At 38.4% G+C, this 26,439-nt stretch overlaps 1 protein-coding gene across 6 annotated transcripts in view; it reads left to right on the top strand.

The window, feature by feature from the left end:
• TASP1 (taspase 1) overlaps positions 1–26,439 on the top strand; it is a 307,910-nt gene that overhangs the window by 256,636 nt on the left and 24,835 nt on the right. For 3 of the 6 annotated variants that reach the window (XM_040447717.1, XM_040447714.1, XM_040447722.1), the window contains one exon: positions 23,022–24,069. The exons of 1 other annotated variant lie outside the window; for it this stretch is intronic. In XM_040447717.1, the coding sequence (XP_040303651.1) occupies positions 23,022–23,114 (93 nt within the window). In that variant the 3' untranslated portion in view covers positions 23,115–24,069. Of the gene's footprint in view, positions 1–2,941; positions 2,973–23,021; positions 24,070–26,439 lie in introns of those variants that run through there. 2 more of the 6 variants (XR_005782143.1, XR_005782144.1) reach the window with 2 other exon arrangements.

Here is a 26,439-nt window from a genome sequence, read left to right as displayed (position 1 = left end):
TGTTTTCTTTGGGTAAATACCCAGAAGTGGCATTACTGGATAGTGTGGCACTTTTTTTTTTTTTTTTTTTTTTTTTGAGGAACCTCTATACTGTTTTTTTCATAATTGGCTATACCAATTTACATTCGCACCAGTAATGCATGAGGGTTCTCTTTTCTCCACATCCTCATCAAGACTTGTTATTTCTTGTCTTTTTAATATTAAATATTCTAAGAGGTGGTATCTCATGGTGGTTTTGATTTGAATTTTCCTAATAGTAATGTTGAGCATCTTTCCATGTGTCTGTTGGCGATTTGTGTGTCTTCTTTTTGGAAAAATGTCTATTCAGGTCTTCTGCTCATTTTTTGATCAGATTATCTGTTTTTAGTGTTGAGTTGTAGGAGTTCTTTATATATTTTGGGTATTAACTTGCTATTGGATATAGCATTTGCTCCCATTCAATAAGTTTCCTTTTTGTCTTGTTGATGGCTTTCTTCACTTGCAAAAAGCTTTTTAGTTTGATGTAATCTCAATTATTTATTTTTGCTTTTGTTTCTCTTGCTTGAGAAGACAGACCCAGAAAAATACTGCTAAGCTTGATGCCCAAGAGATTACTGCCTATGTTTTCTTTTAGTTTTCTGGTTTCAAGTCATACATTTAGGTCTTTGTTCCATTTTGAGTTTGTTTTTAGTATGGTATAAGTAGCCCATTTTTACTCTTTTGCATGCAACCATTTAGTTTTCCCAGCACCGTTTATTGAAGAGACTGTCTTTTCTCCATTGTATTCTTGCCTCCTTTGTCATAAATTAATTGACCATATATGTGTGCATTTATTACTGGGCTCTCAAGTCTGTTCCCTTGATTTATGTGTCTTTTGTGTGTGTGTGTGTGCCAGTACTATACTGTTTTGATTGCTATATTTTTGTATTAAATCTTAAAATTAGGATTATGATAACTCCTGCTTTGTTCTTAAGATTGGTTTGGCTATTCAGGGTCTTTTGTGGTTCCATAAATTGTTTGTTTGTTTGTTTGTTTGTTTGTTTGTTTGTTTGTTTGTTTGTTTTGTTTGTCTTATTTTTGGCTCTAGTCCTGTGAAAAACTGTTGGTACTTTGATAGGGAGTGCATTGAATCTGTAGATTGCTTTAGGTAGTATAGACATTTGAACAATATTAATTCTTTTAGTCTATGAGCATGGTATATCTTTCCATTTGTGTCACCTTTGATTTCTTTCATCATTGTCTTATAGTTTTCAGAATATAGGTCTTTTACTTTTTTATTATTAATAATTATTTTTGAGTATAGTTGATACACAATGTTACAGTAGTTCCAACTGTACAATGTGGTGATTCAGTTTCTCCATACATTGTGCTCTGCTCTCCACAAGTATAGCTATCATCTGTCACTATACAACACTATTAAGATTTGTTGACTATATTTGACAACGGCTATTTTAACCAGAAGGAAAGTTTTTCAGTGTGTTATCATTTTTGACTACTACAAAAGTCTTTAACTTCTTTGGGTAAATTTATCCCTAGGTATTATATTCTCTTTAATGCAGTTGAAAATGGGGTTGTTTTCTTTATTTCCCTTTTAGCTATTTCATTATTAGTGTTTAGAAACACAACAGGTGTCCATATATTGATTTTGTATCCTGAAACTTTACTCAATTCATTTATTGGTTCCAATAGTTTTTTGGTAGTCTTTAGGATTTTAGTATTGTGTCATCTGCATATAGTGACAATTTTACTTCTTCCTTACCAATATGGATGACTTTTATTTCTTTTTTCTTGTCTGATTGCTATGACTTGGAGTTCCAGTACTATGTTGAAGAAAAGTGGTAGGAGTCATATCCTTGTCTTGTTCACGATCTTAGGGGAAAGGCTTTCAGCTCTTCACCATTGAGTATGTTATTAGCTGTGGGTTTGGCATATGTGGCCTTTATTATGTGAGGATATGTTCTGTACCCACTCTGTTGAGTTTTTATCATGAGTGGATGTTGAATTTTGTCAGATGCTTTTTCTGCATCTATTGAAATGATCGTAAGATTTTTATCTTTTATTTTGTTGATGTAATGTTCACACTGATTGACTTGCATATATTGAACCATCCTTGCCTCCCTGAAATAAATACCACTTGGTTTCGATGAATGTTTTTGAATTTGGTTTGGTTATATTTTGTTGTTGAGGACTTTTACATCTTTGTTCATCAGAGATATTGGTCCCTGATTTTCTTTCGTGTGGTGTCTTTGGTTTTGTTATAAGAGTATTACTGGCCTTAGAATGAGTTTGGAAGCATTCCTTCCTCTTCTTCTTCTTCTTTCTTTTTTTTTTTTGGAATAGTTTAAAAGAATAGGTATTAACACTTGTTTAAATGTCTGGTAGGATTCACTTGTGAAGCCATTTTGTCTTGGACTTTCATTTATTGGGAATTTCTTGATTACTGATTCAATTTCATTACTAGTAATTCATCTGTTTACATTTTCTGTTTCTTCCTGATTCAGTCTCAGAAGGTTGTATGTTTCTAGGAATGTATCCATTTCTTCTAGGTTGTCCAATTTGTTGGCGTATACTTTTATGTAGTAATCTTTTATAATTTTTTGTATTTCTGTGGTGTCAGCTGTAATTCTCTTACATTTCTTTTTTATGTGAGTTCTCTCTCTCTCTGTCTTTGGTGACTCTGGTTAAAGGTTTTTTAAAGGTCAATTTTATTTATCTTTCAAAGAACTAACTCTTAGTCTCATTGATCTTTTCTTTTTTTGCCTTTGTTTTTATTTATTTCTGCTATGATCTTTATTATTTCCCTCCTTCCACTAACTTTGGGCCTTGTTTGTTCTTCTTTTTCTAGTTCCTTTAGGTGTTAAAGTTAGTTTATTTGAGATTTTTCTTGTGTCTTGAGGCATCATTCTTTTTTTTTTTTTTTTTTTTTAATTTTTTTTTCAACGTTTATTTATTTTTGGGACAGAGAGAGACAGAGCATGAACGGGGGAGGGGCAGAGAGAGAGGGAGACACAGAATTGGAAACAGGCTCCAGGCTCTGAGCCATCAGCCCAGAGCCTGACGCGGGGCTCGAACTCACAGACCGCGAGATCGTGACCTGGCTGAAGTCGGACGCTTAACCGACTGCGCCACCCAGGCGCCCCATTGAGGCATCATTCTTAATTCATGTCAACTTCCCAACTCAACACAAAGTATTGGTTTTATGATTTTAAATATTCAGTATTACCCATTGATTTTATAAGAACTTTCATTACATTATTTTATTGGTGAGTGACGGGAGCTGGATCTACCAGGCATAGTATTTGGGAGGTACTAATGACAATGACCACACAAAACTTTAGCACATGTAAGCTTTCCATAGTTACATCTTTGGTGAGTGACTCCATGTCAAGGTTGAGGGTAGAACTTTGAGTCCAAGTGGTTGTTCGGACACAACATTTTGTCCCCACTGTCTCTCCTTCCCAGATTTGAGGTCTAAAGTGGGGTTCATTAACAGATCAGCTTTTTTAAAACATTAAAAATTTTTACATAAAAAATTAAGATTATACAAAATGCAAATTTTATATAACATTTTTGTGCAAGATTTCAACATTTAAATTTTACATAAAAATATGATTTTTTTCCTTCTGATTTGTTTTATTCTCTAAGAGAAGATTTGGCAACACTGGTAACCACCCTTTTTGGTAGGACCTGCCACTCCACTTTGACAGCCCTACACTTGGCCTGCTTCACTCACAGACATTTGAGATTGACCCATGTTGTATATTTTGAACCTGAAGAAAAATCTGTCTGCTAGAATACATTTTAATTTCAGTACCACGCATTCAAAAAATATAGTTTCTGTCTTAAAAAACCTTCATCTTGGAGTGTCCAGTTTGTCTAATCCTAAGAATTAAATTTTTTATGATAGTTACACTGTATGATTTTCATGTCTTGTAAGTAAAGCAGTATTGTAAATTTGTGAAAACTTATCATTTTAGTAATAACTGATTGAGACATTTGGATATGGTTGAGTTATTCTATTTATATTCCTTTCAAATACTTCTGGATGCAATAAGTGGTAGGTACTGGCGATTGACTTTTATGCTCTTGAGCTGTCATCACTGTGCTATACATGTTTGGACTACACTGTTTGCTGTACTGTTGAAGGGGTAAAAAGAAACTTCATTTAGGATAAAGATTGTATTAACATTTTGCTATTAGGAGATGCTCAAAGTACTTGAAAACAGCTTTTTCTTCACTTGAAATAGAAAATATTGTTTTAAAGGTGTCTCCTATAACAGATAAAAAACCCAATAATCCCCTGATTTCTTCCATTGATAGTTCTTGTGGATATTATGATCAACATTTGAATAGTTAGAACTGCCAACTATGGGAGGCCTGGGTGGCTCAGTCAGTTGAGCATCTGACTTCAGCTCAGGTCACGATCTCACAGTTCCTGAGTTTGAGCCCTACATCGGGCTCACTGCTATCAACTCAGAGCCCAACTTGGACCCTCTGCACCCTGGCCCCCCCCCCCCGGGGGGGGGTGTTCGCGGGAAAAAAAAAATAACCTTAAAAAAAAAAAAAAAGAACTGCTAACTATACTGCTCTATTAAAAGTGTTTATAATGTGGGGCATCTGGGTGGCTCAGTCGGTTAAGTGTCTGACTTCCGCTCAGGTCATAATTTCACCGTTCACAAGTTCGAGCCCCGTGTCAGGCTCTGTGCGGATGGCTCAGAGCCTGGAGCTTGCTTTGGATTCTGTGTCTCCCTCTCTCTCTGCCCATCCCTTGCTCATGCTCTGTCTCTCTCTGTCTCTCAAAAATAAATAAACATTGGGAAAAATTTTTTAAAATATTTATAATATGTATTTTAAGGATAAAAATGGAAGATCTTAGCAAAACAAGCTCTTAATAGACAGTTAGTAATAAGTCCCAATGATAACTTAATAGAATATACTTCCATTCCAAATTTCTATACATTTCCAGTGCCATATGGGCAGATAGGAAGACCTGGTCTTTAATATGATGACCCTCTTAGATACAACAAGTTCCTGAATCTAGTATTTGTGTTTATGTTTTCTTTTTTATGTTTTTGTTCTGTAAGCCATATCTGGGACAAAAGAGAAATAAGTATAACTTCTAAGATCTTCACAAATGTCAAAGTGACAAAAACACATTTTTTTTAAACTTCAGTTAACCAGTATTAGAGCTACTCAAGGATTTATTATAGTGCTTAACAATGATTGACTAGGAAGGAAGCCCTAATTCTTTGGCTTTGAGAATTTAGCTATTTAAAAAACTCAGTTTAACTAGGAATAGAATTTTGATACAATAAAGAAGCTCATTTTTTAAAATGAAGTATTTATTAAATAGTATTGAGTGCCTTTTATATTCAGGTACTTCCCTGGAGACATAATAGTAAACAAGGAAGTCAAGAATCCCTATACTTGTGGGCTTACATGCTGAGGGTAGGGGGGTAATAATAAATAAGGTAAGTAAGGAATATACTATGTTTGTGATAAAGCGCAAAAAGAAATGTGAAGCTGGGAAGGGTTTTAGGAAATACAAAGGTTCCGATGGTAGGTAGGTCTCACTGAGAAAGTAACATTTGAGTGAAGTCTGGAAGGTTTATGGAAGCAAGGCAAGAACATTCTGGGCATAAAGAACAGCAGGTGCAAAGGCCCTCAAGTAGGAATATTCCTGGTATGTTGGAGGGTCATTGAGAAGGCCAGTCTTAGTGGATCAGAGTATGTAGCGGGGGACCAGATCATAAGTTTATATTGGTCACTGTCAGGGTTTGGGCTTTTTCTCTAAGATGGGAGCCATTGGAGGCTCACTAGCATCATGTCATTCACTAGTCCATGTGTGACATGATCTGACTTACATTTTAAGAGGTGACTCCAGCTATGAAGGGGAGACAGAGTGTTAGGTTGTCGCCACTCATATAAATGATGATAATGACTGGACTAGAGTGTTAGCTGTGCAGAATCAGTTGTGTGTGAGAATCAGTTGACTTCTTTGTGTGCTTTAAGGTAGAGCCAATGATATTTGCTGATTGATTGGATAGAGGTATGAGGGAAATAGAGAAGGCAATGATGACTCCTAAGAGTTTGGCCTGGACAGTTGGAAGAGTACATTTGGCATTTACTAGAGAAAGGAAGGTGAGTGGGAGAGGAAGAAGGCTTCAGGGGAATGAGGGGAAGTAGAGCTGAATTGGAGTATCTTAATGTTGACACACATGTTAGGCATTGAATGGAGATACTCAGTAGAGAGTTGGATATATGTGTCAGGAGAGAGGACTAAGCTGGAGAATACTTGGGAATCTCAAATAAATGCTTTTTCAAACTAGAAGACTGAAAGAGATCACCAAGTAAGTGAACACAGACAGGAGAAAAGAGTCCTGAGGACCTCACATGTTTATAAGTTTGGGAAATGAGGAGTAAAGGAGGAGGAGTTTGGGAAATTGGGAGCGAAGGAGATTGCAAAATGGCCATAGAGTGAGAAATGGCCACAGAGGTTGATGGAGAACAACATGAATGTGGTGTTTTAGAAACCAGGGAAAGAAAATATTTTAAGGAGAAGAGGGAGACCAACTTTATCAGATGCATTAGTCTAGTACCACGTAACTACGTCTGACCATTGGGTTTAGCATTGGAAGTCTTTGCTTACCTTGACAAGAGCTGTTTCAATGGAATGGCCAAGGCAAAAACCTGATTATAGACCAGTTACAGAGAGAATGGAAGGGAAAAAAATTGAGGTAACAAGTTCAGATAAGCCTTTTAAAAAACTTTGCTGTAAATGGACATAAAGAAATGGAGTGGTAACTAGAGGAGGAGGTTGGTCTGGAGAGTTTTTATTCTTTCCTCTTTCTTCAATACAGCCAGATGCTTTACTATATGTCCAAAACATTTCACAAATATTTTTCTATAAAATGAGCAGAGGAAAAGCTGTCCAACTGTTGAGTCCTGAGGTTCCCCAATATTTAGTGGTTGATATGGTGAGGAAGAACCAGCAAAGGGAGCTGAAGTCTCAGCATTAAAGTAAAATAAGAGCAAACTCTTAATAGTATTTTGAGTGTAGCTGGAATTAAAGAAAAGCATTCATTAACTTTTGGGATGAGCTGGCTTAAAGTCACATAGAATTCTTTTTTTTTTTTTTTAATGTTTATTTATTTTTGAGAGACAGAGTGTGAGCATGGAAGGGGCAGGGAGAGGGAGAGACACAGAATCTGAAGCAGGCTCTAGACTCTGAGCTATCAGCACAGAGCCCGATGCAGGGCCCAATCTCATGAACCATGAGATCGTGACCTGAGCCGAAGTCGGACATTAACCCACTGAGCCACCCAAGCGCCCCTATATAGAATTCTCTATTGAAATGTAGGGGAGGAAATTTTCTTCTCTACCCTTCTAGGTTCTTTGGCTGGTCTATTAATTAAATTGACATAAAATAGACCAATAGGAAAAAGCAAGTTTAGTTATGTACATATACGAGTCCCATAAAAAAACATGAGACACAAGGACAAATGAGTCTCTTGAGGCTTGTAAGCCATCTTGAGATAAGGAATGGGATAGGGGCCTGGGGCTTCCAAGGGGAGAAGGGTAATTCACAGGACAGTAAGAGCAGATGTTTGGTAAATAGATGTTTGCCCTGCGCTACAGATAAGCCTTTCACAGACACAATTATCCCTGGTAAGGGCTCTCTTTCTGGCCAGGCCTCCTATTTAAGTTCTTTTGGGTAGTTAAGGGAGAGATAAAATGGTTTTCTTGATTCTGCCGGGTCTCAGTTGCCCTCAGCTCAAATAATGCATATGCCAAAGTGGTATATTTTGGGGTCATGTATTTTGCTCCCCTCAGAAGGATGTCTGAACCTTGAAGTGTTCACATGCCTATCCAGCTCTAAGAAGAGTGGACTGGGTTGAGCAATAAGTTTGCACCATTTCCCTAACATTTAATCATGCTCTTTTTTTCAGAGAGCATCTCCCAGGAGTCAGCTTGGGAAATGCTGCTGTCTAGGTCTCAACGCCTTAGTTAGTTCATTGGTATTACATGGGTCAGATCAATAAGAAGTCAGGAAGCAGATGGTTTTCACAAGGAGAACTTTCTTCAAAGGGTTTGTTGGTGGCTTTTATTTTTACCCCTCCCAAATTCCTCACTGACAGATGGACTGAAATTCTCAGGAAATAGTCCATTACACAAATAGTAGTTTCACTCTTTATGATAGTTTAAACATTAGCCTTTCATTTCTTTTCAAATACAAGATGCTCCTTTCAAGCAGTGGTAAAATCTATGTTATCTGGCAGCTTACCAACCAGAAGATTGTAACTGACATTTTGGATTTTCACCCAGTATAAATCATTAGGATGTTGAGCCTTTCCTACCAGGTTCTCTAAGAATTAGAGGCCACTGGCCTGTCTTTACCAAGAAATTGGTGACTCAGAGCCTCCCCTTATAGGACTGAGTATAAACCCCTTCCTTGGCCTGTAGGACTCAGCTAGATGCTCTCCTCTTAGCTCAGAACACTTTGCCACCACTAGCCCCTCAGAGAAGAAATATCTGAGATATCAAGTTATCTACGGTCACACAGCTACAAAGAGGTGGAACTAAGATTCAGGCTGGACAGTCTGAACGCCAGAACCCAAGCTTCTAACCACTTAGTTATCTGGAGAGGCCTTAGCTGGAAGTGTATATTTAGGAGTCTCAGCATATGAATTTTTTTTTTTTTTTTTAACTTTAACATCAGGGGCACTTGGGTGGCTCGGTTGGTTAAGTGGCCGACTTTAGCTCAGGTCATGATCTCGCAGTTTGTGAGATTGAGCCCCACGTCGGGCTCTATGCTGACACCTCAGAGCCTGGAACCTGCTTTGGATTCTGTGTCTCCCTGTCTCTCTGACCCGCCCCTGCTCACATACTCTCTCTGTCTCTCAAAAATAAATAAACATTAGAAAAAAAAGAAAAAAAAACTTTAAGATCAGCTGAGATGACCAAGGGAGTGAACACAGGTAGAAGAAAAGAGGCCTGACTCCTGGAGAACTCCAGTGTACGTAAGTTGGTGACAGGAGGAGGAACCTGCAAGGAGACTGAAAAGTTCTGGCCTTAGAGGTTGAGGAGAACCAGATGAGTGTGGTGTCCTGGAAACCGAGAAGAGAAGGTGTTCCGAGGGGAACAGAGGGACCAACTCAACCAGGTGCTGTTGCTGAGTCCTATGTGGACATTAGAGTTACTTCTGTTCCTTCCTTTTTCAGCAAAGCTGGGGAGTAGAGTGGGGACACAGTCATACTTTCCAAAATGAGTCTAGAACAGTAATAGATTGTGTTCTACATTAAACACTCACTAAATCACCCTTCTACATAATTAAGAAAGTACAGGAAGATTATGGGAAGAAAAAAAAAAATTCAGTCCTGGCCCTGAGTGAATCCTTCTGGAATACAGTGAACTACCCACAGTAACTGTTTTTAACATTTTGGTATATTTCCTTCTGTTTTTGCAACTGTGAATTTTTTTTTTTTTTTTTTTTTTTTTTACACACAGTTGTGATCATGTGGAAAGCATGGAATGGCATATACTGATTTATTCTTTTATCAGTAATAATATATGGGGCGCCTGGGTGGCTCAGTCGGTTGAGTGTCCGACTTCAGCTCAGGTCATGATCTCACGGTTTGTGAGTTCGAGCCCCGCGTCAGGCTCTGTGCTGACAGCTCAGAGCTGGAGCCTGCTTCGGATTCTGTATCTCACTCTCTCTCTGCCCCTCCCCTGCTCATGCTCTGTCTCTTTCTGTCTCAAAACTAAATAAAACATTAAAAAAATTTTTTTAATAAAATCAGTTTTTAATATAAAAATAACACATGTTCCTCTTACAATATTTGAAAAAGAAGAGTAAAGAAATTTTTAAAAATCAGAGTACAGTACAAAAGGTCTGTACAACCTGAGTTTGCATTCACATTATGGTATCAGATATATGTTTATACATTTAGTCTGCATGACCTATCCACCAACCTTTCTTCCTGCTTGCCTGCCTACCTACTTATCCAAGAGGTAGCCTAGGACAGGCTTTACTCCTGCAGAGATGGGAGTAGGGTGAAAATCCAGCCTCCTGGTCCCAACCTCAGATACTCAGTAGGTGGTTCTCAGTAGGTGGTCATAAAACTACCCTCTAAAAAGACCTCCCAGTACTAGGCTGGGTCTAAGGAAAAGGTGACACAAAGTCCCGGGACCAACTGGAATTTTAGTTAGTTCTTAGAGGGGCTATTAAAAAAATCTTTAATCTGTAAGCGTGTGACTCTTGATTTTGGCTCAGGTCATGATCTCACGGTTCTAGAGTTCGAGACCTGTGTTGGGCTCTGCACTGACAGTGTGGAGCCTGCTTGGAGTTCTCTCTTTCTTCTCTCTCTGCTCCTCTCCAGCTCATTCATTCTCTCTCTCTCTCTCTCTCTCTCTCTCTCTCTCTCTCAAAATAAATAAATAAACATTAAAAATCTGTAACCTGAATTCTAGAAAAATTTAGAAATGTGTTTTTTTTGAAAAAAACATATTCAAACATTTAGAGGGCCTAATACAAAACTACATAGAATGTTAGAATCAGAAAGACTCAGAATATGATTGAGTTGACTTTTTCATTTTTACCTACAAAGTAGCTGAAGCCCAGAGAGCTGGTAACCTCCTAGTCCTGTGACCAACTAGTTTGTCAGCAGCAGAGTTAAGGCTCAGACCCAGTTCTCTGAATCCCAGAACCATCCTGAAATTTGTTGGTAAAATTTGTGGCAATAGCTTTTCTGAGCAAGCCCTCTTTCACCCTGGGAAACTACTTAGTCATAAGCCTCCTGCAGTGAGAGATGTGTCTCTTAACAGAGCTAGATTTAGAATCCTTCATGGTAAGGCTTTGTGGGAGTAAAGAGCCCTAAATTTGGAGTCCACAGGCATTCATTCAAGTTTCAGTTTTTCCACTTCCTCTGTGACCATAAGCAAACCACATAACCATTCTGAGCCTTGCTTTTTTCCACCTGAAATACAGGTATAGGAAACATCTTTGTACATGGCATTTTGAGGAGATCTCATAGATGTAAAAACATTATGCAAATTAAAGTATTATGCAAATATAGGGACTTGGTGTTTTTATTAAGATTTCTTAAGGAACTAGGTTCACGAAGAGCTAGTTTCTGCATCCTGCAAAGACATAATTGCCTTCAGAGTACAACCCATGTGTGTTTCATTCTTTTGTTCCCTCATAATAAGTGCAGAATAAATATTTGCTAAATAGTGGAGAGCTTTTATCACCTTTAGCAAAATGGAATACTCATGATAATTCTCCATGTGAGTGATGGTATAATAGGTACTGTGGGGCCTGCCATGTTTATGCGGATGCCTTCCCAGGCTTTTAAGTTAAAAATAGGAGGACAATCTTGTCTGATGTTGCCTGTGAAGTGTGGTGTTGCCTGCATGGTAAAAGAAGTAACAAAAGTTGCCTTGAGACTGGAACAACATGCTGTTCTCATCAGACAGCATTTTAAGGCTCCTTGGACATGATATTTATATGTGAGAACAATAGAACTTTTCCCTTTATGTAGACATGTTTCAGTGCTAACAATGAAATTCACCATAATGCTCTCTTTGTGTTTTGTCCACATTCACCATTGGGTCTTTTATGGCATCCTTGTTTTAAATGTGGAAAACTAGGTAGGGGTGACATACAGTAAAATGACTAACATATGGCATTAATTCCTCATTCTGTTGATATTTCTGATTTGTTAAGTTGAACTTAAAAATTACATCTTGAAATTGCTCTGGCCTATTTATTACTTTTAGTGTAAGACAATGATGGAATAAAAGTAAAACATTTGTTTTTGGATTCATTAACAATGTATACAAAAGCTAAATGAAGTAAGCATCAGAGAATGTTAAAACTTGACAGGCTACTCTAGGGAGAATCCAACCCAAAGTCCTCATTTTATAACTCGGGAGACTTTAACTGATTTGCCCACGAACACAGGGGCTTAGGAAGTGAGCACCCAGATCTTTTAACCTGTAGTTAAGTGGGCTTTTCTTCTATAAAATATACACATTATTCTGGACTATATTAAGCAAGTTCATGTGAAACTGTCGACTACTTGAGGACATCTGCTTTCAGGATGAAGTCTAAAGACCAAACACTATTTTTAGAGCAGTAAACTACATTCCAAGGTTTAATACCACACACAAAGAATGCTCAGAATATACTTATTCACGACTTGTATCTCCTTGAAAGACAGCCCTTGACAGCAGTGGGCAAGGAACTTCTGGGAAAAGGGTGGGGTGGTAGTGCCTCCTGACTCACTCATTGAGGGGTGAATGCCCCTAATAGAAACAAAGCGATAAAGCCAACCAGACATATTTCTCCTGCCCTTCTCTCTGGAATCGGTCATTTAAGGTCTATCACATTTGTGCCAGTAAAAGAAAGCATGACTATTATCACATCAGGTAAGAATTCACTATGTAAGGACATAAGATGTGCTTAGCCAACAGAGCCAACTCACACTACCAAATGTATGGGCCCCGAGTAGCACAGTGATAAATACAGAAGACAAACTTGGCCTGTAGCTGAATGGGTCTTCATTCTATGAAATATATACATTATTCCATAGTATTTTAAGAAAGTTCATGTGACACTGTTAGTAGATGGAAAAATATAAGTTACTGAGGACTCAACAGTTGGAAAATTACGGCAGAATTAACAAGAGAAGGGAAAATGGTAGGGAAAAAGATCTGTCTCTTCAAATGCTTGTGATAATGTAAGATTAAGCAGGAGGCACTGATGTCTCACTAGGCTAAAGTCCTGTTTTCCATATTCCTCCTCATGCTGAATTCATCAAAATTGTATTAATGCGGCCTAACATAATAGACACACAAGGCACACAGCCTGCACTTGACCACTACCTAGTTAGCTGATGTCTGTGATGCTCTCTCTGTCTAAAAGAAAGTGATATGTGCACTGACATGCAATTGTTGTGTAAATGGATGAACAGAATCTGTTGAATCATGCTAGGTCAGTCTTGGAAAATAAGCAGGCTTTTATTTTCAGACTTTTTAAAGATCCACAGCTTCAATATCATTTTGACTGTTTAATTTATACAAGTCTCTTTAAAATTGTATAACAAATGTAAGTTTAAAAATATAAAATTAAGAAATATAAAATGTCTAATTTGCAGTTTGCTCTCTTTCACTTCCCAACCCTCATTAAAAAAAAAAAAAAAGTCTTGGGGCACCTGGGTAGCTCAGCTGGTTGAGTAACCAACTCTTGATTTTGGCTCAAGTCATGATCTCATGGTTCCTGGGTGGGGTTGAGCCCCATGTTGGGCTCTGTGCTGACCGCGTGACAGCACGAAGCCTGCTTGGGATTCTGTCCCTCTCTCTGTCCCTCCCCCGCTTGCACATGCACACAAATAAACATTTTTTAAAAAGAAAGAAAGAAAGAAAGAAAGAAAGAAAGAAAGAAAGAAAGAAAGAAAGAGGGAGGGAGGGAGGGAGGGAGGAAGGAAGGAAGGAAGGAAGGAAGGAAGGAAGGAAGGAAGGAAGGAAGGAAGTTCTTTATTCGTTTGCCAAGTATACTGAACCCCTACCGTGTGCCACACTATCTTTTAGGAACTGAGGAAAAAGCAGTGAACAAATAGTTAAACTCCCTGCCTTCATGGAGTTTATGACCCAGTGGGGGAGACAAGCAATGAATAAGATAAAGGAGCAAAATAAATGGCTAGTTAGATAGTAGTAAGGACATATGAAACATTGAGGCAGAGAAGGAGATTCAGGTGAGTGGCCAGAGTAAACTTTCTTGAAAAGGTGGCTTTTGAGTACATATCTGGCAAAGTTGAGCAAGTGAGGCACAGGGACAAGGATGGAAGAGTTTTCTGGGCAGTGAGAACACCACTTGTAATGGCCTTCAAGCAGGAGTGTGCTATGTGGTTGAGTAACAGCAAGAACGCAAGTGGAGAGAGGGAAAGTACTGAGCAAAGGAGGGAGAGAGCAGGAGGAGTTCAGCTCAGAGAACTAAAGGAAACCAGAACATATGGGGTATTTTTGGATTTTACTCTGTATCCCTTTAAGATCTGTATCTATTGAAGACTGAATTATGTCCCCCCAAATTCATATCTTTAAGCCTGAATGTGACTGTATTTGGAGATAGGACCTTTAATGAGATAATTAAGGTAAATGAACAGAAGGGTGGGGCCCTAAAGTCCTTGTCAGATGAGGAAGAGACACTAGGGTTGTACTAATAGAGAAGAGACCATCTGTAAGCCAAGGAGAGAGGTCTCAGAAAAACCAAATCTACAGATATCTTAATATGTGAGAAAATAAATTGATGTTGTTTAAGCCACCAAGCATGAGGTATTTTGTTACAGAAGCCTTAGCAGACTCATACTATCTTAACACTCAGTTCACTTTGATGAAAGAACTTTCTGCTAGTCAAATTGATCTTGAGCAAACTTTATTAACTGACAGCAATACTTATTTTATGTCAATCCAAAAGGAGCTAATTCATCCTAAAGGCTTTGTATTTGACTTAAAACATATGAGTGTTCAGATTAGTCATCCAGAACAGAACTAGCAAGTCAGTCCAGCTAGATATAGTTTCTTTTGCATTGGAGTTTGAAGGTACCTCTTACAGTTCTTTTATTTCTGTCTCTTTTTTATATAACATAGAAGAATTGGCCTTGGGCTGGTATGAATGAAGAAGCAAAATGCTGTAACTTCTCTTTCCATCCCTTTTATCCCCTCAAACCATGTTCCCTCTTTAATCTCTTATCATCTTTCTTCTAACAAAACTGTTTTCTTAACATCACAAGAAATGATGAGGGGGAAAATGATTGGCTGCTTTTGGAGCCTTATTATTTGAACCCTGAGGCAGTGGAAGAATGAAGTATTTATCCTTTCTTTCTTATGTGAACTTTATTTTGGAATATCAAAAAGTTGATGAGAGAAAGTTCTTCATAGATGAATTTCAGCTGTTAATGTAGTGAGAATGACAGAATTAGGAAACCACCCTTTGGGAACTTCCTCATGAAATAAGGGGTCTTAAGCATGATTATCAGTGGCTGCTACAACCATTGGACAAAAGGTTGATGGGGAAACTTTATATGGAAGGATCAGGCTGCCATGACCTAAACCCACTGGATTAAACCCACTGAAAGAACATCACTAGATATTAGGTGCCTTCTGAACACATGCCACAGGAGAAACAGCTTCACCTGTGGAAAATTCTTGCCAAAATGGTAGCTGCTGCTTCACCTCAGTGAGGGAATATAAGGGTTGCCAAATTTTTCAAGACGAGCTAGAAATCAAGATGCTTTTATATAACTTCTCCATTTAAAAATATTTTCTATTAGGGAACTTGTTGGGATGAGCAGTAGGTATTGTATGTAAGCGATGAATCATGGGAGTCTACTCCCAAAGGCAGCAGCACACTGTATATACTGTATGTTAGCTAACTTGACAATAAATTATATTAACAAAAATATTTTCTAGTTTTTAAAAGTTGGAAAAACTGTGTGGCTCAAACCAAGTAAACTTATCAGCTCTTCCTTACAAAGGTCCAACATGTCATTTTTGTGTCCCTCTGCCCTCCCATTCTACTTTCCTTCTAGTGCCAAGGCCTCTGGAATGTCTTCCTCAATTCTTTGATCCACATCCATCTTCTCACTCCTAACTTCCTATGGCATTTGTGGTTGGGTATCTGTGGTATTATGATTTATCATAAGAAATGTTTATTTGGTCTTCCTTCATGGTTCCTGACTCACAGCTTCAAAACCCTTGTAATATCCTAAGCAGTAAGAGCAGTGGGATCATATTTTATTATAATTGGTCTTTTGTCCTCAGTTCCTAAAATCGAGATACATCTTTAAGAGTGAAATGGGTGTCTTGTTATTCATAACAAACCCCTTTCAACCACACCAGAGTTTATGTTAATGAGACAACTTACGGAAAACCCCAAGGTAACCTAAGGATGGGGACTGTTGCCAGGGGAATCAACCATGTGATTAGAGAGTTGGGACTTTCAACCCCACCCCCCAACATCTAAAGAGAGGTGAGGGGCTGGAGATAGCTCAGTCACCAATAACCAATGATTTAATCAGTCATGCCTATGTAATAAAATCTCCAGAATACCCGATAGGGTGGAGTTGGTGAACATGTGGGGGTGCTGGGGCAAGTAGTATGTCTGGAGAAGGCATAGGAGCTCTGAACTGCTTCCCAATTACCTTGTCCTGTCCATCTCTTCCATCTGGCTGCTCCTGAATTATATGCTTTTACAATAAACCAGTAACTTAGTAAGTAAGCTGTTTTCTTGAGTTCTGTGAGCCACTCCAACAAATTAGCAAACTTGAGGAGCGGTTGTGCTATTTATAGTGGGTAGGTCAGAGGCACAGGTGACAATCTGGATTTGTGATTGGCATCTGGATTGGGAAGGAGAAAAAGTCTCGTGGAACTGACCCCTTAATCTGGAGGATCTGACACTATCTCCTGGTAGATAAGTGTCAGAATTGAGTTAAATTGTCAGACAATTTGCAGAATTGAGTTAATTGCTTGGTGGTGTTAGAAGACAACTTTGGAGTATTCTACCCTTACAGTGCATGGTCACTATAAGGGCTTTGGTTAATGGTTTTCTAATCATTATATATGGCTGTACTTGTCTTCCCTACAATGCTACATGTTTTTAGAAGGCAATTTGCCAGCATTCTACAAGTTTGGTTTTCTCTATAGTACCCAAGTATGTTCATTGTTTTTGAGCCTTAGAAGATTAGTTATATAGCAAGCAGATATGTACAAACCTTTAGGAGTCACTAAATACTTAGCAATTGTTAATTATTTTATCTGTAGCAGCAAAATAGCCCCTATCAAAAATACTGACCTAAAAATGTCAATTTTCCTGAACCTTAACTTTTAGCATGCAGCTAACTTTTCTTTAAAATACCTCATTCTATTTTTGCAAACTATAAAACTTTTAAAATAGAATTCCTCAATTCTGGGATATCCAAAAATCTATAATAGAGATTGTGCTATATAATGTTTTGTTCTATGGCTATGTGTTTGTTTGAATAACAATAACCTAACATTTATTGACACATGTTTTCATTGCATGCAATATCTCATATAGTCCTTATCAACCTGATCATAAATGCTACTATTATATCCATTTTAGAAATGGAGCCTGAGAAGTTAAGTAGCCAACAGAGATTATGCAGCTAGTAAGTGCAGAGGCCTGTATTATTGGGTAAGGTAGCACTAGCTGCTCTAAGAAGGAACCCCCAAAATGTGTAGTTGCTCAAATACAATAAGAAGTGTGTTTCTCATTCACATAAAATCCAAATTGGGGATTAGGATTAACAGGATGCTCTCCTCCCAAGTTGTGAACCAGGGTCCAAGCTCCTTATAGCACATGGGCCTCAATGTCATCAGAGAAAAGAGCATGGAGAATAGTGCATAGGAAGATTTTCTGCAAAGCCTGGTAGTGGCTCATACCACTTTAGTCCAATGGCCTGATTCAGTCACATAGCCACACCTAACTGAAAGGAAACAGAAATGTAGTCCTTCCATGCGTCCAAGAAGAAGAAGAAGAAATGGCCCAGAACCTGAGATGCTCTGATTCAGTAACCCATGCACACAGCCATCATGATAAACTGTCTCTGTAGATTAACCTTAGAATTGGGCATAATATGTTGTGTATTGCACGTACTGTTTAAGCTTCTGGTTGATAAAAACACCTCTTTGTTTTGAAATACTGTTTCTTAAGTCTGTGCAGAGTGTTTTTTTCAGTGTCATTTGTTCTATTTGTAAATGTCTGAATTGCTTTGACTGTGCTATCTTGCTGCAACCTCTATTTTTTAAAAACAGAAAACCAAACCCTCAGAATTATGAAACCAATGAATAAAATATTTCCAAGAGCTTTTTTTGGACTGTGTCTGTCCAGATTTTATTTTTCTAACCCCACTGAAGGAGGATAAACTTGTTTAAGAGGCTCTTTCCTTGACTTTTGTGGCAGATCGCAACAATTCTAAGAGTGGAAAGATGGATTAAAATATAACCACTAAATAAAGGCTTTGAGACTTTTAAAATTAAACTGTGTGCTTACAGTTTTCCTAGAAACCACAAAAGAGCAGTCACTAAGGTGGTCTTCAGAGATTTAAAGACATGAATATGAATGATAGGAAGTCTCAGCTACTACTTAGATTGTGATTAGGACATCAAGGAATTATACAATTTCTATAATATTTTTTCTTTAACTTTCTCATTTTGAAATCTTAGGCTAAATATGTTATTATACAATGTATTTGATTTTATAGCAAGATATAGGCCTAAGAATATTGGCTGTGAATTAGTTTAATTTTGAAGTAGATAATTCTTCAAGGAATGTTAACCTCAAGGATCTCTCTGTGTCAGTCAGGGAATTAGCAAGAAAGCAGAGAATTGTGAGTACAAGGCCATTGGGTTCCACTGGTGTGGAGCTGTTAGCATCTGAGAAATCTAAAACTCTATCTTATTCTAAAAACATAATCACTTGGAAAATTGAAAAGTTTAGTCTTTACTTTAAAAAAATCTGTTTAAAAGAATCTTTACTATGACAACTAGTTTGATTCACTTTTTAATCAAACTGGTTGGTCACACATGTTAAAGCACCTGCGACTGTGTAAGTATAGCCCTTGAGGGTGTATTTTAGTCACTTCACTCAGTGAGCATTTCCAGAGCGTTTGAATGTTCTAGGCCAAGCATTTTGACAGGTGCAAGGAATATAGAGGTACGTGTAAGACAAGCTCCTGTCTCCAATTGACTTTCCATGACAGAGACTTATATATTAAAAGCAAACCAAAACCAAGACAGTTACATGACAGGACGAGAAATGCTCAGATGGGTGCCATTAGAGCTAGAAGAAGAGCTTCTAGTTTGAGTTGGGGATCCAGTCAAGGGAGTCTTTACATGAGAAAGAACCAGAAAAGGACATGACAGACATGGAGTCATGGTTAAGTGTATGAGTGGGGCATGCAGCAAGAAGTGGAGGAAAATAGCCCAAAATGAACCTGTCTGCTGCTTTTTCATGTATAATTTTATATGTTATTTATCATTAGTTATAAGTTTCAATAAAAATACATTGCTTTTTAAATTGCCTTAAAGACACATTGCTATGGGGCGCCTGGGTGGCTCAGTCGGTTGAGCAACCGACTTCGGCTCAGGTCATGATCTCACGGTTTGTGAGTTCGAGCCCCGCATTGGGCTCTGTGCTGACAGCTCGGAGCCTGAAGCCTGCTTCAGATTTTGTGTCTCCCTCTCTCTCTGACCCTCCCCCACTCATGCTCTGTCTCTCTCTGCCTCAGAAATAAATAAACATTAAAAAAAATTAAAAAAAAAAAAGACACCTTGTTAAGTTCTTAATGATTATAGGGTACCCAAGAATCTACACAGTCCTCAGACAATATAAAATACTTTATTGTGCTTTTAAATGGTGACATATAAATTCATTATAGAAAATGGTCTATTTTTAGCTGCAAGAGGAATTCAAACCCACTTCTCTAAAAGAACTTTTCGAGATAAACACTCATATAAACATTCTCTTAAACAGCTCCCATTGTTTATAATGTGATTTGATGCTCCATTGAAATTTCCAAAGAAAGCTTCGAATTCTTCCGGCTCAAACTTTTGCAGACCAAGGGCAGTGATTTTCTGATGAATCAGAAGATCATGTTGATGGATGAAACTGGGGAAGTACTGACATTTGGATGGATTGTTGGCCATTGTATTCCTCCCAACACCAAGATCACACCATTGTGTTTTGCAATCACAAAATCCCTCCTGACTAGATGATGATTTAAGAAGTTAATCTTAGCTAGTTTGTCTAGTTGAGCATTTCCGTCCTATGTAAACAGCAAAATTTATACAAATCTCCATGTATTTTCGAAATATTTTGCCATGTACTGTTAACAGATTATCTCAAAACCACTATCATCTTTTCCAATCCTTTTTCTTTTCCTTTCTAACTCTCCTAGAGACTTTGCAGTTCAGTTCAGTTTATTTAGTTGTTCTTCTGTCGTAAACCTGATGGGGGTGGGAGTGTCAGAGATAAGTTTAAATTGGCCATCTGTGTTTTTGTAAATCTCAAGGGATTGTTATCAAGTCCCCTGGTCCGTGCGGCAAGAATTTCTTCCTTCTAGCTCTGGTCTTTTCTTTGGTCAGCAGGAAATCAGTTGCTTTAAGACCAACATCCCCCTGGTCAAGTTGCAGGCCATCTGCTTGGACATATGTTCACTCTTTGATCTTTAAACAATTAATTTATTCTCTGTAGCCTCTGGTGCCTGGACCACCAGGCCTGCCAGGAGGTCCCATTGTATTCTCCCTGAATCTCTGGGAAACATGAAGACAGGTTTTCCTGTGAGCTTCTCTCTTAGGGACAGATATTTTAATGAACCTGATTGGAGAATTCCAGCCTATTTGTGAACAGAACCTGATGGTGTTAATGTTTCTTCTACGGGGCTCTGCATTGTAGATTCATTCCTAACTAGCCCCTTCTCTTAATACTATCATATGGACTACTACTCTGGTCCAGGTCAGAAATTTTCATTTCTGCTTTATTCTTTTATTATTATTATGGTAAAATTTACATAACAAAATTTACCATTTGATCCATTTTTGAGTGTGCAGTTCAGCAGTATTTAGTATATTCATGCTGTTGTATAACCATCACCACCATCTGTCTCCAGAACTTTTCATCTCCTCAAACTGAAACTTTGTACCCATTAAACAGTGACTTCCCATTACCCCTCCCCCAACCCCTGGCAACCACCATTCTGTTTTCTGTCTCTATGAATTTGACTAATAGACACCTCATATAGGTGGAACCCTAATATTTGTCCTTTTGTAGCTGGCTTATTTCACTTAGTATAACATCTTCAAAGTTCATCCATGTTGTACTGTGTGTCACAGTTTCCTTCCTTTTTAGGGCTGAATAATGTTCCATTGCTATATATACTATGTATCACATTGTGTTATGAACTCCTGGGTTGTTTCCACCTTTTGGCTATTGTGAATAAGGTCACTACAAACATGGGTCTAGAAATACCTTTTTTAAGTCCCTGCTTTCACTTGTTTGGGATATATATCCATAAGTGGAATTGTTGGACCACATGGTAATTTTATGTTTAAGTTTTTGAGGAACCCCCATGCTGTTTTCCACATTTTCAATCCCTGTCATAGTTGCATGATGGTGTTTATGACTGTAGGGGGTGAGATTAGGGATGAAATTGACTGAGGGACCTCTATCTACTCTTCCAGGGATCTTTCTTGTTTAGAACCTTTTTAAAAAACTGATGAATGATAACTGGGGAGAAAATTCTCTTTTACCTCATGTTAAGAAATTTCTGGAAGAATAAAAGTGGCTGCATCAACACTGAGAATTGTGAGAATTGAGATTTTTGTGCCTGATGTGACAAGGACTTCTGGGTAGCAGAATTGAACAACACACCCTGTTCTAACTCCTGCTAGATTAATGAGGCACCACAAGAAACAAAAGAGCTACAAGTTTTCCTACTGTGGACTTCTCGGGTGCAATATATCCATATGGTGAGACCCAAGTTTGGCCCTCAAATGCAGCAATGAGGCCAGATTTTGGGACAGGGTTCCCAGAAGCATGAGTATGGTGAGTGAACTCACTGATCCTCATATCCCAGGAGATACCACAGAGACTGCCTCACCCAGCTCTCCACCTGAGGCAACAGACCTCACCCCCCTGTAGGTTACAGGTTGCTTCCTGCCTTGCACACAGAAAAACTAAGTGCCCAAAGAACACTTCCCATTCTCTAGAACTTTCCAAGTTGTTGGCGTATGTCAGCTACTCTAATGGGACTTGTGTGGTGAGATTAAAGAATAGTGTCCACGCTCAAACTACAACAGAGTTAGCTTAGCTGTTACTCCATCTAAAACAGGCTTGTTTCGCATTTGGTTGCATGAGAGGATGTCATTCCCATTCTAGACTTCGCCACTTCACTAGCATCTAACAGCCTCACCTTGGGCTTGAACTTACTTCAGTTCAGTCCTTAGGAAAAACTTGTTTAGAGTAGCAGAATTAGAGAGGATTACCTAAAGGGATATGCAGTCCTTCTGTTCTTCTTAGAAACTCCCGACATTTATCTATCCCTGGATTAAGCCAGATGGTCAAAAAAAAAAAAAAAAAAAAAAAAAAAAAGAATTCCTGGCTGACATCATCCTGACCCTTTATGGAACAGCTTTTACTATCTTCTGCTCAGAGCCAGCCTCCTTTGAGTGATGTTAACACTCAGCCCTACAAAACTCCTTGTTGTACAACTGATGTCTTCACTCACCCACAAAACATGGTACCCATACCCATGTGTATGAAGCCCTATAAGAGAAATAGTTCCCAGACCTCGTACCGGGAACAGGAGTTCTCCTCTGAGCAGTTGGTTTGTTGTGAGGCTGTGAACACACACGTGAACCACCTATCTGGTCGTGGAATGAGGATGCTGAGAGACAGGGCAACAGTCTGCCTCTAGCACAGGTACAGAACTCAGGCTAGAATTGCATGGTAATCTCATGCCTGTCTTTACCTTATTTTATAAGCTCTTATTTTTCTTTTCTCTCATTGCCTCACTTTTTAGGTTGTTGAATTGTCTGAATTTTTGCAAGCTATTCACATCCTTTAGGGAATAAAATATAAACATGAATCGGGTATTCTCAGTTGCTTTGAATGTTCAGAAGACAAAATGTATATAAATTATTAGTTTTCAGAGGAACTAGAATATACTTAATATAGTTGGCGTTAAAACCATGACTATTCTGAATACGATGAAATTCTAAGTTCTTGTTCAATCTGTATCTCTAGTTGCTAGTGCTATGCTTAGCATATAGTAGTTGCTCAGTAAATATTCCCTGCAGGATTTGAACAAACAAGATCTCTCTGCACTTAAAGGTTACCACCCTCATGTTCTGTAGATACTGAGAAGCAAAGAGAGGCTGTGTCACTCCAGTATTTCCTCCATCCTTGTCACATATGGGAGGACACAGCTGGCACTTCTAACGCTCTCCTGTCTCCCTCTCTGCAGACTCACATTTCAAGACTCCCTCCCGGTGCAGTGGCAGGACAGTCCGTGGCAATCGAAGGTGGGGTTTGCCGCCTGGAGAGCCCAGTGAACTGACCCTCAGGCTGAGCATGAAGCGTCTGAGAGGCATTTCAGAACCTGAGCTTTTCGGGGTTTTTAACTGAACTTGGATGTTTTATCTTCGCCATTTTATAATTCCTGTTGCAGCCTCGTGCACTGCTCGCAACACTAGTGCTGCCGTGGTTAGCGCTTAGTGACATGCAGGTCTTTGGCAGATGACGGGACTGAGTGTGCGTGTGTATGTGCGTGTGTGTGCAGTGCGTGTGCTTGCTTCTCCCCTGATGAAATAGAAACTCCTTACTGTGTAACCTAAGACCGGGAATGACTAAATCATCTTCACAAAATGTGTGCTTTACTGTTTACAAGTAAAACCTAGAGTTGCAGGAAACATTTTTGATTTCATAAAGAGGTACCAGCTGTTGTTGATGTAATGTGTCCGAACTGAAGAGTAAATCTACTTGTTTAAATGATTTGACAGTGGTAGTGCACCATTTAATAACAGTAATAAGTGATACAGTGTTTTATTTGTTAACCAGTTTAAGTGGATCCTGTGGTAACTTAAACTGTTATTCTCATCCCTCATATGGGGCATTTTTCTTTAACAAAGAATGGTTTCAGTGAAACAATCTAGCAGAGAATTAAGGTCAGAACCTTTTTAAATAATAGTCTTATTGATAAAGTTTGTACTTCTTTCCTCAAGCTTTTCTAAGCTTAAATACTGCATATCTTCGAGCTATATGTACTATATTATGAAAGAATATGTAAAGAGAACATACAGTAATGCACAGTCCCTAATTTGTGTATAATGGAATGTTATTTACAATGTAACACTGTAAATAAGAAAGCAAAATTTATGGGAAAATTCAATATTATCTTTGTTTCCTGTTTAAATATATTTTTAAGATAAAGGCACAAAAATAAAAGAAGCATATTACTGGGTACAGTGTGTGACTCCTCTTCTTAGACTAATAAATTAATCTTTTGAATCCTAGATTGGAGAGCCATTTTTTATTTTGTTTGTAAAAAGTTACTTCTTCCAGAAATCATCCCTTTATCTTTGTTGCTATGATTCTGATAGTTCAAAACCTGTCTTTGTGCAGTTAGGCCTGGACACTAACATGATGAAAGTTGAACTTAGCTCATGATTGAATGGCCAGTATCAAAATCCCTAAAATGTTTATTGCGAGTTGATAAAAACTAACAAAGGGAAGGAGTAAGACCGCTTTGGTTTGAAAAACTGTAGTGGCAGCTGAAAACTCGATGGTTTCAGCTGATAAATTGCTTCTAAATGTTATAGTTAGTGATTCCGGAGCCACATAAGAAAACCAAGACTTTTCTTTTGATTTTATGTGTAAGAAGTGGCTATCAAGAAGATACTAAAGATAGACTCACTCAGGGAGAGGAAGTTCCCTGCACCATATAATCATGGCTCAGGCGGTAACTGATAAAGCCCCAGATGAAATTATATACTTGACATCGATGTATGGCCAAATTATAAAGGAAAGACAACCAAAATGGAGTGGGTGTAAATATGAATGATTTGGGAGTTGCTGATTTATATTCCTTGTACAGGCAATTACATTTGTCTCGCTGTGTTCTCGTAGACAGGTTGGTGCCATGATATCTGTTTCTCATTCTTAATGAGGCTGAGAACTTACTAAGTGATGGGCTGGCTGGTGGGGAGCCTTTGGCTTCAAAAGCTTTCAAAGACCTGTTACCTATTGGCAGAGTTTTTTGAGGAACTGGACTGGATCACGTAAAACTATCAGGACACTTTGGAGTCTGAAAATCATCTGACCTATTTCACCAGGAATGCCATTTCTTTTCATCTTCTTTTGACTTTATTCTACTCATATTTAAAAGTTTGGGCTTGTTAAAGACCCTTTTATGAAGATTTTAAAAACTGGTCAGTATAAAAGAGCACAGCCCCTCCAAGAACAGTTTGTTAAAGCTTCATTCTCCAATTTCTTTTTTCTTTCTTTCTTTCTTTTTTTTGTTTTTAAATTTAAGGAATATTGTCAAACCAGGAGGGAAAAAAAGTGATATTCAGAATCATTGAGGCACCAACGTAATGGGCAGTATAAGTGCCTTAGTGATAAGATCAGATATTAAAGAGCAGATACCAGAACCAGAGGATATTGACAGATATAAAAATCAACCTCATTTCACACAAAAGTAGAAAGAGTCGAAAGAAACAGATAAGAAAGTAACTTCATTCCCTAGTCTGGTTTATATCACCAAGATTCTGAAGCAGTATTTTAACATGGATGAACTTACCGTCTGCCTATATTCCATTTCCTTTTAAGACCTGATCATTGGATGCTCGGTTCTCTTGAGTACAAATAAGCCTGGTCTGGATCCCTCAAGGCCATCACTGCAATCCTGCTCTGGGTTCGGAAATGGGAATCTTCTGGAAGGGCGAGGAGATGGAGGCCATGTGCTCTACCTTAAAGGAGCCTAGAGTGTCCATGCTGTCTGATGAGGCATGAAGGTCTTGTCCAGGACTGTCCTTCTCGCTTGTCAGCTCTGCCTCTCCTCCCTGCCTCCTGTGTGTCTGCCCAGAGCAGACCCTTTCTCAGCTTTTCACTGCTGCTTCTAAACAGGAAGTTGAAGTCCAATATCGATGTATGTATAAATCCGTCCTAAATGCTAGTCTGTGGTGCTTATCTGTGAGCAAAAATGGATGAATTGTAGTTTATGGCTATAGGAACCTCTTTGTTGGCTGCTCAAAAGTCTTTTTTGCCTAATTCCTCACTTTGTCCCATGTTTGAGAGGTGGTGATGGTGCATTGTAGTTACCAGCAAATATGCAAGGTTTGCTGTTTTGAAGCACTGGTAGGAGGGGGAGGGAAGAAAGGAGGCTGTGAAGAAGGGAAGATTTAGAAAAGTGTGGAAATTATTCTTGAATCTTGAGATTGTATTAAATTATTGTGGATTTTTTAAATGTTTACTTGTTTTTGAGAGAGAGATAGGGTGCATGGAGGGGTGGGAGGGCAGAGAGACTGAGAGTCCCAAGCAGGCTCCTCACTGCCAGTGCGGAGCCTGACGTGGGGCTCAAACTCATAAACTGTGAGATCATGACCTGAGCCAAAATCAAGAGTCTGATGCTTAACCAACTGAGCCACCCAGGCACCCCTGTGGATTTTTTTTTTTAATCTGGTCATTGTTATTATAAAAGCAATTCATGCTCATTACAAAAAAAAAAAAAAAAAAAAATCAGAAAATAGGAAAGCAAAAAAACAAAACAAAACAAAACTCATAACTCCACTTCCCTAGAGACAACAGTTAACACTTTATCTTGTACCCTTTATGACCTTTTTATGCATACATTTTCTGTGTTTTTAACACCAAAATGGGTTTAT

The sequence above is a fragment of the Herpailurus yagouaroundi genome, unplaced genomic scaffold (assembly GCF_014898765.1).
Source record: "Herpailurus yagouaroundi ecotype Mexico unplaced genomic scaffold, PumYag 196, whole genome shotgun sequence".
NCBI lineage: Eukaryota > Metazoa > Chordata > Mammalia > Carnivora > Felidae > Herpailurus > Herpailurus yagouaroundi.
This window is presented reverse-complemented; position numbering and strand designations above follow the sequence as displayed.